Raw genomic sequence first — 16,768 nt, 5'->3', positions numbered from 1 at the left:
AAAAAAAAAAAAAAAACATAAAAATTAAAACAAAATAGCTATCATAACAAATGGACAATATTTTTAAATGACATAAAAAAAAGGAAAAAATAAATAAGTATATAATTATAAAATAAACAAAAAAATCAAATAATAAAATAAAATAAATCAATAATAAATATACTATAGACACATAAATGCATTATTATAATACACGAATAATATTTTTATTTTGTAGAAAATTTTATAAGTAACATTTTCCACATTAATATATAAAAAAAAGTGTCTACCATGAAATATATATATATATATATATATATATATATAATCATACATAATATTTAAATATTTTATTCGTCGTCCTCACTATTATCAGACGAATAAGAATAATACACTTTTAATATATTTCTTTTTTTCCTCAAAAGGGCTAGTTTTTTATTTTTCAACATATTTTCTTCATGTGTTATACTATTATGAAAATTACTCACATCTTCCTCTAACATATTATAATCTACTTCTTTATTCATACCATATATTATCTTATATCTTTCAATTATATTTTCTAACATTTTGTTCTCTTCTATTTTTAATTCTTTTAGTATAATATGTAATTCATTTATATAATTACTATTAGGTATTTCATCATTCATAATATCATCCTCCTCTTTATTTATTACATCATCTTTTTTTTTTATTTCATAGCTTGAATTAGTCAATGCATTGTTATCACTTTGATTCATATTTTGTTCGTTATTTTCCATATACTCCTTTAAATCCTTGTTTTTATCATTTTGGATATCTTCATCTTTATTTTTATCATTTTGGATATCTTCATCTTTATTTTTATCATTTTGGATATCTTCATCTTTATTTTTATCATTTTGGATATCTGCATCTTTATTTTTATCATTTTGGATATCTGCATCTTTATTTTTATCATTTTGCATATCTGCATCTTTATTTTTATCATTTTGCATATCTGCAACTTTATTTTTATCATTTTGGATATCTGCATCTTTATTTTTATCATTTTGCATATCTGCATCTTTATTTTTATCATTTTGGATATCTGCATCTTTATTTTTATCATTTTGGATATCTGCATCTTTATTTTTATCATTTTGGATATCTGCATCTTTATTTTTATCATTTTGGATATCTGCATCTTTATTTTTGTCATTTTCGCTAGTTTCCTCTTCGCAATTATCCATTTGGCTAGTTTCTTCTACATTATTATCCATTTGTTCAGTTTCTTTATCACTATTATCCGTTTGGCTAGTTCCCTCTTCATTATAAGATTTTTCTTCATCTTTGAGCTCTTGGATAATTTCGTTCATGTTCAAATTTATAATATCGTCTTTATAATTATCTGATTCATCTGAAAAAATAAAAATATCGTCTATCAGTTTCTCTTCGTTTGCATTATTTATATCATGTACATTATTTTGAATACTTTCATAATTTATGTTTTCTTGAATTATTTGATGTTTTTCTTTCTTTTCATCTTGTTCATTCCTTTGTTCTTGTACGGTTTGATCATATTTTATGTTTTGTGATATTTTTACAAAACATATTTCACTTTTTAATAATTTATTTTCCAACGAATATAACTTTCTCTTGAGTTTTTCTTTTTTATCTTTTAACATAATATGTTTTGTCTTTAATTCATTCATATCCTGTTTGAAATTTTCTAACAATTTTAAATTATTATTTTCTGATAATAGCAATTCATCAAATTCGTTAATTGTATTTTTGACTTCGTTTAGCATTTTACTTTTAAGTAATATTTTTTTTTTATTTTTTAGGTTTTCTTTTTTGATATTTATATTATCAACATCGCAATTAAGTTGGTTTATATCTATCACAAGTTTTTTTTTTTTCTCTTTTATGTTATTAATATTTTTCGCCATATCAAATAATTCTTTTTTCAAAAAAAATATTTTCTTTAAATATTTCGCATTTTGTGCATTATAATTGTTATTTACATTATTATTATTATTATTATTATTATTATTATTAGTTTTATTATTATTCATAAATAACTTATCATTTTGTGTTATGTTAATAAGATCTTTGTTATTATTATTGCTTATGTTTTGATTATTCTCATTATTATGATATACTTGTTGCACATCCTCTGTACTTGGGTAGATTATAGTATCTGCTTTATTCTTACATACAAGTATCAAATTATTCTTCAGTTTGTTTAAAAAAACTTGAGTTGAATTTTTATTTTCATTACAATTTTGATATATAGTTTTCAAATTGTTTAATTGTTTATCTATGTTTTCCTTAATGCATATGATTTCTTGTTTTTCTTTATTTAATATATCAAATGAGTTTTGTATTAATTGAAAGGATGTATTTATATCGGATTGTTTATCTATAAGTTCATTTAATTGTTTGGTTTGTTCTATTTGTAATTTATTTTTTTTAATTTGTGCTTGTTTTTTTTCATTTTTTTTTTGTTCAATTTTTTGTTCTAATTCTTTAATATGTTTATCGATAGAAATAATTTCTTCATCAATTTGTTGTATTTGAGTTTCATATTTCATATTTGTGTCTTTTATATTATCATTTATATTTCTCATTTGTTCTTGTAATTCTTCCTTTTGTTTTATGAATTTTTCTTCTTCTTGTACAATATTTTTCTCTCTATTAAAAACTTCATCTTGATCATTTTGTATATGTTTTTTTTTATTTTCAAAAAAGTCCATTTTGTATTTTTTTTCATATCTTCTATTTTCATATATGTTACGTATAATAATTTTCAAAAGACAAATTACATAATGTGTTAAAATATTATTATTTTGATGAATAATTTTTTTTTTTTCAAACAACTGATTTATATGTTCTTCCAGTTGTTCTAATAAGAAATTATATTTAAATATTTTATTTTGTATTATATCAGCAATATCTAATTTTTCATCAATTATACATATTTTTTCTTCATCTTTATATCTTTTTCTATCCTTTCTTATGCTATTTACATAACATATTAATTTATATATAATTTCATCACAATTATATTCTATTTTAAAATTAGATAGCCTTATATAAATATATGAATGATATATAAAAAAAGAAAGAATGATTAACATTTTTTTACTTAATTTATTTTCGTATAATTTTTCTAACATGTCATTTTTTAATTTTAGATTGTCTCCATTATGAAAAAGTATTTTTTGAAAATTTTTTAAAAAATTGTGTAATTTATCTAATTCATCATCAAAAGGTGTATTACAATAATAATCAACATTATGATTATTTTTTATATTATATTCATTTATTAAAGGACCTTGTTCTATTTTCGACCTGACTTGTTCAGGTTCCGTAGATGATAAAAGCACATGGCTAGTTAACAAGTTATTATTATGTTCATTGTATAAAATATTTGTATCATGTAAAATAGAGTTATTATTATTATTATTATTAGTGGAACTTATTGGTTTTATTAATTCATTAAATTCATCATAATTACTAATATTTGTATCAGTTACATATTTATGATCATTATGAACAGAATTATTTTTATAAAATATGGAGTTTTCATTTTGAATTGAACTTTCCTTATTAACATAATTATTACATATGTATATATTTGAATTATTTACACACGACAATGTATTATTATTATTAATATTATTTTTTATATTATTATTATTCATATGATTTAAATATTTTTTAATTTTTTTCTTATCATCATAAAGATCATTTTTTTTCTCATTATTATTTATATTGATTACGTCTAATTCGTTTAATTCATATCTTTTATTATTATTATTATTATTATCTGTAACATTTGTTTCATTTATTATTTTGTTTTTCCTTTCAGATGATTTTATGGACATACCTTTAAACATTGACATTTTTTTTTTTTTTATTTATTTAAATAAGTTATTATGATCAAAATACTTGTCCGCACAAAACCCACAAATAAAAAAAAATAAAATAAAATAAAATAAAATAAAAATAAAATAAAAATAAAATAAAGAATAAAATAAAATGTAATATATATAAAAATAATAAGAAGAGAAAATTTAAATCATAATGCAAAGGGAAAAATTTAATTATATCTTTTTTTAACTTGAACAATAAAATATAAATATTACATACATACATATATATTATTATATATATGTTCTTTTTTTTTTTTTTTATTATTTATGATTATAATTTTAAATAAAACCTACAATTTGATATATCATTTTTTGAACTTTGAGAAAAATTATAATATTTTCTACAATATTTGGTGAATATTTTTAAAATAATAATAATATAAACATTTTTTTCATATATAATATATATATATATATATATATATATATATATAATGATATATAATAAATATAAAATTATTTAAAAAATTGTATTATTTTTATTATTTTTATAAATATCATAATATTGTATATATTTTATTTTAAATATGCACATATTTATATATATTATATCTTCATATAAATTGATAAAAAATAATATATATATATATATTATATATATGTAGGTAAAAATATTATTATTATAAATATTAAATATAAAAAAATACTATAAAATTATTTTTTTAATTTAAAAAAAAAAAAATACATGAATTTACATGAATTTATATATATATTATTATTATTATATTTAATATGTTATATAATAAATTATTAATCTGACGTATTATTTTTTATATCTTTCTTTTTTAACCATATTTTCTTTTATATTTTATGAAAAATAAAAAAGACTCAAATTAATCATATTATACCCTATTATTATATATAAATATATTTATTAAATATTATATTTTTCTTAATTGTGGTTATAATGTCAATATTTTGTAATTATTTGATTTATAATATAATATTTTTGTAATGTTGGCGTTAGAAAAAGAAATTAAGGAATATTTATTTTATATCATATTATCCAAATATTATATATGTATATGTATATATTTGGTATGGTGTCCATAAATATATTTTAATGATATAAATAAAATAATAATATATATTTTTTTCTTTTTTTTTTACCTCCTTTTGTTTCAAATCTTTCGTAAGAATGTCACTCAGAATATAAAAGAAATAATAAATGAATATCTACAATTGTAATATTTTAATTATATACAAAAAAATAAAATAAAACAAAACAAAATGATATAATATAATACCATAACCATTAGAATCTTCACAACTTGGATTATATAAAATTATATACTTTTATGATCACCATCTTAATGAAATCAGTTGAACATCTGCATTTCAAGTTTTTTTAAAATATATATATATATTACATATATAATAGTATTGTTATTATATTATATTATATTATATTATATTATATTATATTATATTATATTATATTATATTATATTATATTATATTATATTATATTATATTGTATTGTATTTATAAAAGGGGGGGGGGAGAGAATTAAACAAAATAATAAAAGGAGAAACATATAAATAATAGTTTATAGAAAAATATAGAAAATAATTTTGAATTTTTTTTTTTTTCCTTTTCATACATTTTCATTGCACACATTTATAATTAATGTTTAAGAATGTATTCGAAAGAATAGTCATGCAAACCTATTTTATTATTTTTCTTTTTTTTTTCTTTTTTTTGTTTTTTATAATTTATTTATATATTAAATCATATATCTTATGGAAAAAAAAAAAAAAAAAGAAAAGGAAAATATAATATTAAAAATTTTTATTTATTTTATAATATATAAATATATTAGAAAATTTATATATAATTATATACATATATATATATATATATAAAGTGTATATCTTATTATATTTATACACATATGTGTATATTCTTTTTATTATAGAAAAATTGTACTATGTTGATGCCTTAATGCACATCCAAAGAAAAAAAATCCTCATTTTTTTTTTTTTTTTTTTTCGTTTTTAGATTTAAAAAAAAAAAAAAAAAAAATCTAATAATATATATTTTATATGTACATATATAGTTATTAATATATAAGGAAATTGTATAAAAAAAAAAAAAAAAAAAAAAAAAAAAAAAAGAGCCATGCATAATTCTTTTTTAAGAAAAAGCCTTATATAATATATACCCAATATATTTATATGTAATATCTTATATGTGTATATATATAATAAATGAACGAAGAAAAATAAAAAAAATGAAAACTATATAGTAACAAAATAGATGAATTTATTTTTATATATAATTATTTTATTTATTTTTTATAATTTATAATGTAATTAAAATATTAAGAATTAATTTTATAAAATAATAATTTAATTTTTTTGTTATACTTATATAAATAAATAATATATATATATATATATATATATATATATATATATATATTTATATTTATATATTTATATTTGTACATTCTTCTATAATTAGCTATTCGAAGTGGCTGTGGGTATTGTTTAGATTTTTTTTTTTATTCTATTTCTTTTATCTATAGAAGATATATATTGTATTATATAATTTTCCTTNAGTTTTTTTTTTTTTATTTTTTTTTTTATTTGTTTTTTTTTTTTTTTTGTGTACATAAATTTTTATTTTAATTAATTAATTTTTTTTTTTTTTTTGTTTGTTTGTTTTTTTTGGTTTTTAATGTTTTGCATATTGTGATATATATTTTTTAAACCACACACAATATAGAGTATAATTTATACACCAGGAAAGGGTAAGGAAAAAAAAAAAAAAAAAAAATTAATATTTATAAATAATGAAGGAATATGAAAATTTCGACATTATTAAAAAGAAATTCAGTCCTTTACTTTTTATATTCCGAAGAGATGAAGAAAATGAAATAAAGAAATATTCGAAAAAATGTACCTTGGTAAACCTTGTAAAAAAAAATAATCCTTCGCCCCCGAAAGAAACAACAGAGATAACTAGAAGTAGACCAAATGTTTTTTTGGCCAATACATTTCATAATAATATAGAAAGACCTTTTAACACATTCAACAGATTTCATCATAATGACATAAAAGAAAGGGGGAAATATTTTACTACCAAGGATATGATAAAAAATAGAGAATTAGCTTATGGTAAAAATTATGCTTTAAACAATAATGTTTTATATTCTAAATACTTTCCAACAATTATAAATAATAATTTAATAAAATATTCAAAAGAAGATAAGGATCACTTAAGAAAATTAGAAAGAGAATATGTAATTGTAAGTAAGGTATACACATATATAAGGGAAGATAGAAGTATATATATTTATATCTTTTAGATTTTTTTTTTTTTTTTTTTTTTTGGTTAAAATATTAGTCCTTGACAATTTTATAATTATATATATATATATATATATATATTAATTGTTTTAATTTATATTTATTTTAAATTATATTAATTAATTTCTTATTTCTTATTTATTTGTATTTTTTTTTTTTTTTTTTTTTTTTTTTTTTTTTAATTTAACCGTTTTATATTTTAATATTTTAAAAAATATGAAAAAAAAAGAGGTATAAAAATAAATGGATGATATGAAATATATATCTATATATAATAAAGTCATTAAAAAAAAAAATAATCTTTTGATTGCACTGTTACATTTTTTCTTAACATAATATTTACATATATATAAATATATATATGTATAATTTTAAAATATACAATCATATTATCCTTATGGATTTTTTTTTATTTTTTCATTTTATTTTATTTTTTGATTTGATTTTATTTTTTTGTAGTAGTATCAAATCAATTATTATATTAATTATTCATATACTTAATAATCTCATTTTTTTTTTTTTTTTAAATATATAATTGTGTTTATTTCACAATGGAAATGATAAAAATTAATTAAATGTATGAAATATATATCAACCTGTATAAATAGTATAATATCTATAAATAAATAAATAAATAAATAAATATATATATATATATATATATATATATATACATAATTGCTTGGTTTATGATGAACATTATAAGGAGCATTGAAGCAAATGAAGTTATATACAATAGTTTATTAGAAGAAGAAAAAGACTGCTTCCAGGATATTTTACTTAATGAGATATGGGATATTTATGATCATCAAGAGAAAGAAAAAAAGAATGAGTTATATAAAAAAAATGGAAATAATAAAAATTTAGTAAATAGAAGTAGGCCAAATGGATTTCTTTTTTTTGAAAGAAGTAATAAATTTTCACCTGAAGGTGGTTATAATTTAGAGGGAAATAAAAAAGAACAGATGGATATAAATGATTTAATATTTAGTGATGTGAATAATAATATATTTGAGAATAATGAAGATGATGAAATATATAATAAGGTTATGGATTTGTTGAATGAGAATGAAACATGTGATGTGTATGAAAAAATAGAAGAAAATGAGAACTTTGTTAGTGGTATTAAATGTGTAGATATAAAAAATTTTATGAATTTCGATCCATTATTTATTAAAGTATATCATGAAGAATATAAAATTGAAAAACAAGATAACATAAAAGAGAAGCCACACATATCCAATAGTGAAAAGATTGAAAGTGCATTTAAAATAAGGTATACAGAAAATGTAGAGAAAGGTTCTAAATTAAAAAAAAAATATCAAATCGATTCAGATTTAAGTAGAACTAGTAAAACAGATTCGTTTATAGAAGAAAGTGATGATGGAATTTATAATGCAAAAAAGTTAAAAATGAAAAAAAAGAAAAGAAATTATAATTTGTCAGATGATGAAAACGAAGATAACAATAATAATAACAATAATAACAATAATAATAATAATAATAATAATAATAATAATAATAATAATAATACAAATATTTCATCAAAAAAAAAAGATGCCTTCTCAAATGCTTTTGATATTTTAGTGAAGAGAAAAAATGAGAAAAATGAAGAAGCAATTAAAGCTTTTAATTACATTAATGAGAAAAAAAGAAATCGTGATTGTATGAAACATAATAATAACGTTGGGGATAATAAATATGATAAGAAAAAAAATTATAAGAAAAGTAATGATGATACAAACGGATCAGGATATGATGAAATACCTGAAAAATACTGGTCTTTAATAGAACAAGGTATAGAAGTAAATATAATACGTTATGCTCTAAGTATGAAAATGGATTCTAATGAACAAGTAAAAGAATCAGATATTATAGGGTTATATGATATTAAAAAAATAATAAAAGATAAAATTGTAAATGTTATATTAAGACCAGATTTATTTACTGGATTAAATAGAGCAGCAAAAGGTATATTATTATTTGGACCACCAGGTACAGGAAAAACCATGGTAGCAAAATGGGTAGCTTCTTCTTGTAAATGTTCATTTTATAATGTAAATACTTCATCATTATTTAGTAAATATATTGGAGAAACTGAAAAAATCGTTACAGCATTATTTAAATGTGCAGAGGTAGATAATCCTTCAATTTTATTTTTTGATGAAATAGATTCGTTATTAGGAACAAGGAAAAAAGATGAAGATGATACAACCATTAGAATTAAAAATCAATTATTACAAATGATTGATGGAATTAATACTAAAAAAGATATTATCATAGTAATTATAGGAGCAACCAACAGACCAGATATGATAGATGATGCAGCTTTAAGACGTTTTAATAAAAGAGTATATATACCATTACCTGATCTTAATGCAAGAAAAGAACAAATAAGATATATTATATCGAAACATACGCATTCAGGATTTCAATTAACCGAAGAAGAATTAAATGCTATCTCGGTTAAATTAGAAAACTGGAATGGTAGTGATATATATCATCTTTGCTCTAAATGTTATGAATATGTGTATGATGATGCAGTAGAACAATATAACGGAATACAAAATATACCAAATGCTTCAATCTTTAGAGCTATACAATATAATGATTTTATTAAAGCCATGACACAAGTAAATACCTCTTATAAAAATGTTTTCGATTATGATGAGTGGAGTAAAATGCACAGTTCTTTGTAAATTTTGCATAACCACAAAAAGTAATACTATATCAAATATAAATAAATAAATAAATAAATAAATATAAATATATATATATAAATATATATATAAGGAACTATTTATTATATATATATATATATATATATATATATATAATTAAACATATTTTAAATTTATATGATAAGTATCAACCTATACAATTCGATTTATTTTTTTGTTTTATACTACATATATATAATATATATATATTTTTTTTTTTTTAAAGTATTAATAAAATATTTGTTTAAAAAAAAAATTCAAAACAATCTAACAAAAAATAAATAATAGATATAAAATAAGAAAAAAATAAAAAATAAAACATACTTCAAATATATATATATATATATATATATATATATATATATATATATAATATAATTTTTTACTATCTTAAAACAAAATAAAAGTATGGAACATTCATTTAAACATAAAATCATATTATAAAAAAAAAAAAAAAAATAAAAAAAAAAAAAAACATAAAAGCCCCTTCTCCCATGGGTTACATTAAAATTTGAAATGCAGATAAAATATTAACTAATATATACATATACTTGAAATTCTTTCATTTTGAACTTTTTTTTTTTGGTAGACAACTCATCCTTGTTTTCTTCCTTGAGGTGGTTTGACTCGATTTTTTACTTTCGGAATAATTTTTTTCATGAAAGGTTAATTTATCTTTTATATTAGATAAATTACTAGAGACTTTTTTTTTAATAAACGCAATTTTATTATTATCATCATCATCTTCATTTTCTACTTCTTCTTCATCATCATCATCGTTTTCTTTCAAATTTACCATTTCCATAGCAGAATTACTTATGTTTCTAGAAATATTAGATTTGGAATGATTTCCTAATTTATCATTTTTACTATTTAATCTACTATTTGATGATAGATATTTATTATTTTGTTGTAGGGCGTTGTAATTTACTTCTTGATTGTATTCATCTTCTACATTATCATCATCTGTGTATATATCTACACCTTCTTCTGGGAATAATTCTGAACTATTCACATTTTCATATAGTACCGAATTTTTATGTATATATTCATTATTTTCGTTAGAATAATCTACACTATAATATTTTTTGGGTACATGATTATATTTGTGTACTTTTTTTTTCCTTGCATATATTAAACCTAGATCAGATTTAAATTTTTGATATGGTTTTTTGGATGAGCTGATTGATCTGTTGATATTATTATTATTATTATTATTACTCTTACTTGGTAATTTTGTTTTGGTTTGATAAAAATAAGAATCATCAGCATTGACATACATTTCATTTGTACTTTTTCTTCTATAAGAATTATTATTATATGTATTTATTTTCGAACTTTTCTTCTCATTATTTTGTTCGAACTCTTTAAAAGAAATATCATCATTATCTTTATCTTGATTTATGGTATCTTCATATTTTACAAATTTCCCTTCGTATTTATTTTTGCTTTTTTTCATACTGTTTCCATATAACAATGGATTACCATAATTATTAAGATTATTATAATAATTATTATTATTATTGTTATTATTATTGTTATTATTATTATGATTATTATTATTATTGTTGTTGTTTTTGTCTATTCCTAAATATGTCGACGAGATTTTTTTACTTTTTTGGTATTCATACTTTTTATTATTATCCGTGTCGCTTAATGTATCAGATGTATCATTATTATTACTATTGTTATTATTATATTTATTATTATCATTATTTTCATGTGTTCTACTATTTGCATGCGTTAGGCTTTTTTTTTCTTTTGATAGAGCATACGATTTTTTTTGCTTGTTATCCGCTAAGTCCGTATTACACAACACATCACTTGTATCTTTTTGATTATCATGATAAACATTGATGAAGTGTGTAAATATTTCCTCCTTTTTTATACCTAAGATTTCATTATATATAAGATTATCCACCTTCCCGTCGTTAATAAGATCTAGATCGATTTGTAGCTGACTAAAGTTTTCATACTTAAAATTATTAATCTTCTCATAAATTTGTAGAGTATTTATTCTTTGATCAATAATATTATAAAAACTAAAACAACTGAATGCTATATTTTCTTTATAAGCTTTTAATATTATAACATCCATATCAGAATATAATTGGTTTTTATATTTTTTTTTAATTCTTATATTTCCAATAGCAAATTTTTCAAAAGTTAAAATAAACTCTATCTTTAAATCATTGATTAAAGTTAAAAACATATTAGGTTTCATGGGTAATTTATTTTCAATTTTTTTTCTTATATGAAGTAAGAAATTATCTATAAGAACATTATATAACATTTTACATTCAAAATTTTCTATTTTTTTTTGTAATTGTTTTGGTGTATAAAAAATATCATTATTAGTTGTATATAATAACATACTTATATATTTATATATATACGTACCATTATTTTTATACATATTATCTATTGTTTTCCCTTGGATATATAACTCTTTTTTTATTTTACTTAATTCCTTCATATATTCTTCATTTATAATATAATCGTTATCATTTGTATATAATGATGGTAACATGAAAATGTTTTTTCTTGTTAATAATTTTAACATACATTGAACCTTTTTCTGTGTTACATCGTCATTTATCATGTTTATGAGTGAATCTAAATATTGTCTAGCTAAGGAATCATATGAATAATTACCATAACTATAATGAAAATTGTTACCATTATTATTATTATTGTTACTATTAATATTATTATTATTACCATTAACATTATTTTCATGTTTGTTGTTATAATGTTGATTATAATACATACAGTCATTAAAAAGATTATTCATATTCTCATTAATATTTCCATTAACATTTCCATTAACATGTCCATTAACATTTCCATTAACATTTCCATTAACATTTCCATTAACATTTCCATTAACATTTCCATTAACATGTCCATTAACATTTCCATTCATATTTCCATTCATATTTCCACTAACATTTCCATTAACATTTCCATTCATATTTCCATTCATATTTCCATTCATATTCGAATCTTCCTCATTAAACAAACTATCATTTTGTAAGTTCATTTTGGAAAACTCTTCCTTATTTACATCTCTTAATACAAATATAAAATATGGTAAAGAAAAATTATTCTCATCAAAATTGTCTTTATCAGAGTCTTCGCTATCTGTATTAGAGGAATCGTCTTCACTTACATCTGATGACAAATTTGTATTTGTTTCGCCGTCAATTATATCTAATGTTTCCTCATCATTTTCTATGTCTTCCTCATTTTTATCACTATCGTGATTATCGTTACTTTTGTGATTATTTATACTCTTGTGATTATTTATACTCTTGTGATTATCTTTACTCTTGTGATTATCTTTACTCTTGTGATTATCTTTACTCTTGTGATTATCTTTACTCTTGTGGTTATCTTTACTCTTGTGATTATCTTTACTCTTGTGATTATCTTTACTCTTGTGATTATCTTTACTCGTGTGATTACTTATACTCTTGTGATTGTCCTTAGGAGAAAGTACATTTTTCATATTCTTCAAATCAAATTGATCAGCTTCGTGTTTACCACTTTGCAGCTGCTCATATTTCTTTCTTCTCTTTCTCAGATTTTCTCTAATGTTTTTTATTATATCATAATAAGAAGCCAAGACATAAAACATATCTAAGCAATTTTGTTTACTTATATGTAAAATTACTATATTCGAAAAATAGAAGGAAAGCGTTATAAATTTATTTATATTATTTTGTAAGCCTTGCTTTTCATTAGAATATAGACCTTGTTGGGAAGTAATTTTTTCATAATCTAAATAAAGATAATTAATTTTATTTTGATTTCTTGTAATATATGCATATATACAATTTTCTTCTGTACTGATTTCATTTGTAAATTTATTAATTTCATTATCATTAATAATATAATTTGAAAAGGTAGAAGAGCCACATTTTTTCCCTATATTACTAATAACTACAGTATTTTTATATTTCAATTTTTTAAATATCTTTTTAAATTCTTTATTAATTTTTAAAGTATATTTATTAGTTAAAAGATCATTGTTTAAGTTTTCTTTATCATACATGTTATTTGTATCGTTTTGTTTTCCTGTTTTTATATCATTCTTATGAATTTGATTTCTTGTGTTTAAATTATCTTTGGAAGTATATACAAATAACTTTGGTTTAGGTGTATATATATCAGTAGAATATTTATATATATCTAATAAATCATCATTATACAAATTACAAATTTTTGTGTTCCTCTTATATAAATTTGATATGTTGCTATTCCTATTTTTATCATTCACATTATCACAAGTTTTATCATTTATATTTTTTTGAAAATAAGATGGATATTTATGTTGATTTAATTTATAATCGTATAAAATTTTATCATATAATTCTGTTTCTCTTTTATAATTTGTATATCTTGGTATATTATTATATTCATTTTCCTTATTTGTATGAATACCATTTTGATTAAGGGTCCCTGCTCTACATCTCGTACCATCCTTACTATTATATCTATTAACATCAATGTTATTATTATTATTATTATTATTATTATTATTATTGTAAGAATTTCTGACCATATCCTTTTTGTAGTTATAATCTCCCAAATGATTGTCTCCATACATTAAATTCATACGATTATAAAAAATATCCTTTCTATCGTTTATTAAATTACTATTATTAGAATTACGTTGATCAAACATATTTTCATAATTTTGTTCATATTGATGTAATAAATAATCATATATATCATTTTCATATATTTTATTATCATATATTGAATAACTCTCTTTTTCTTTTTTACACATTTCTTTATAAGGATCATAATGATTTTTAACAGAATAATATACAACTTTTTTATTTTTATTATAATCATATACCTCAAATAAATTATTATCTTTATCTCCTTCATTATTTTCCACTACATTTTGATCATCATCATTCACATCATTCACATGATTTACATGATTTACATGATTTACATTATCATTTATCTTTTTACTCTCATAGTAACTATTTCTAATATCTTGCATGGGAATATTATTTGTTGTCATGTCTGAGGGGATCACACCCTTGGAATGGCTCATATTACGAATACCATCAATATTGTTCTTACTATTATTATTATTCATGTTGAAATGTTCGTTATATTGGTGGTTATCAATATCTTTACCAACCATATTATTTTCGTTATCATCACTCTTCTGTTTATTACCTAGGTCAAATTTATTCGATTTCACTGAACTTCTCTTAACACTAGAATTCCTTGATGCCATATAAGCTTTATCCTGAAGATGATAATTATGATCCTCAAGATGCTCATCATTTTCTTTCATTTTATTATATACTATACTTTTCCCATCACTTAAAAAAGGAACTGATGATATACCATCCATATATTCTCCTTTTTTAAATCCTTTCATAACCACATTATTTTCATCATATACATTTTGATGATTATATAAATCTTGAACGAATTTGTTTGATATCACATTATTAATATCACACTGTTCTACAATCTTCTCAAAAGGCAAAATGTTAGTTAAGTTCTTTTTATTGTTATAATCATTACTAATGCTGCTAGTGTCTTTTATTTTTTTTATTTTAAATTTATTTGTATTAAACAAATTTTCCAATGGATCTACATAACCATAACTCCCTTCATCGTTAACCACGCTATTTACAGGATAGATATTTTTATCTGTGTTCATCTCAGAAAAATGTCTATCATTATTAATCATGTTATTGTTCATGTTATATTCCATCATGTTATTGTTCATATTATATTCCATCATGTTGTTGTTCATGTTATATTCGATCATGTTATTGTTCATGTTATATTCCATCATGTTATTGTTCATGTTATATTCGATCATGTTATTGTTCATGTTATGTTCGATCATGTTATTGTTCATGTTATATTCTATCATGTTATTGTTCATGTTATGTTCGATCATGTTATTGTTCATGTTATTGTTCATGTTATAATCCATCATATTATTATAGTCGAACATATTATTTCCGTAAGAACTTTTTTTCTCTTGTATGGTATGTACCAGGTCAACGGGCCTAAACACACTACTACCATTAACATTAACGTTTACATTCATATTTACATTATTTTCCATATTATTATTTTCATATATGGCAGAAATGTTTTCATTATTAGGCATATATTCTCTTTTTCTTTCATCAAAAAACATTCCATTTTCATATAGTTGGTTATTATTTCCGCCGGTGCTTATGTAACTTATTTTTTTTATACTTTCAACATCTCTCATATTGTTTAGAGATTCCATAGGTTTGTTTTTTAAAATACTACCTTTGCTATTTATATCTGGAGGGTAAAATTCCACTGATTTTAGTTCTGGTCGTATGGATGACATGTTGCTGTTTTTTAAAAAAAAAGCGGGGGGGGTTCTAAAATTTAAATGAGCACATATATATATATATATATATGTAATATGTACCTTATATGTGTGTTAAATATAACATATATGTATTTTATATATTTACTATATATATATATATATATATACACATTTATTCAATATTTTAAAAGTAGACAAAATTCAAATATGAAAATCACTTTATGGGGTGAACAAAAGAAAAATACATATATATATATATATATATATATATATATATTAATATAGATACAATGTATATATATAAATATAAAATATTATGGTAATATAATAAAAATAGTTATTCACTTTAAATAAAAAAAAAAAAATTCGACAAAGAAAATATAGCTGTGCACATATTATTTAAATGTAAACATGTTATATATTTATAAGATAAAATATATAATATTTTTTTTTTTTTTTTTTTTTTTTTTTTTATTTAAAAAAATCTCCTTTAAAAAA

At 19.8% G+C, this 16,768-nt stretch overlaps 4 protein-coding genes across 4 annotated transcripts; 2 read left to right on the top strand and 2 right to left on the bottom strand.

Moving 5' to 3' along the window:
- Positions 1 to 329: 329 nt before the first annotated feature.
- Positions 330 to 3,848, bottom strand: PRSY57_0405500 (hypothetical protein; the record flags this gene model as incomplete). Its single annotated transcript, XM_012905919.2, has 1 exon — positions 330 to 3,848. The coding sequence occupies one exon, from the start codon at positions 3,846 to 3,848 to the stop codon at positions 330 to 332; it is 3,519 nt and encodes a 1,172-aa protein (XP_012761373.2).
- A 2,827-nt stretch (positions 3,849 to 6,675) lies between these two features.
- On the top strand, positions 6,676 to 7,191 carry PRSY57_0405400 (hypothetical protein; the record flags this gene model as incomplete). Its single annotated transcript, XM_012905918.2, has 1 exon — positions 6,676 to 7,191. The coding sequence occupies one exon, from the start codon at positions 6,676 to 6,678 to the stop codon at positions 7,189 to 7,191; it is 516 nt and encodes a 171-aa protein (XP_012761372.1).
- Positions 7,192 to 7,881: 690 nt separating this feature from the next.
- Positions 7,882 to 9,891, top strand: PRSY57_0405300 (AAA family ATPase, putative; the record flags this gene model as incomplete). Its single annotated transcript, XM_012905917.2, has 1 exon — positions 7,882 to 9,891. The coding sequence occupies one exon, from the start codon at positions 7,882 to 7,884 to the stop codon at positions 9,889 to 9,891; it is 2,010 nt and encodes a 669-aa protein (XP_012761371.2).
- Positions 9,892 to 10,474: 583 nt separating this feature from the next.
- Positions 10,475 to 16,285, bottom strand: PRSY57_0405200 (hypothetical protein; the record flags this gene model as incomplete). Its single annotated transcript, XM_012905916.2, has 1 exon — positions 10,475 to 16,285. One exon carries the CDS (start codon positions 16,283 to 16,285, stop codon positions 10,475 to 10,477), a length of 5,811 nt encoding a protein of 1,936 aa, XP_012761370.2.
- Positions 16,286 to 16,768: the final 483 nt, after the last annotated feature.

The sequence above is a fragment of the Plasmodium reichenowi genome, chromosome 4 (assembly GCF_001601855.1).
Source record: "Plasmodium reichenowi strain SY57 chromosome 4, whole genome shotgun sequence".
Classification (NCBI taxonomy): Eukaryota; Apicomplexa; class Aconoidasida; order Haemosporida; family Plasmodiidae; genus Plasmodium; species Plasmodium reichenowi.
This window is presented reverse-complemented; position numbering and strand designations above follow the sequence as displayed.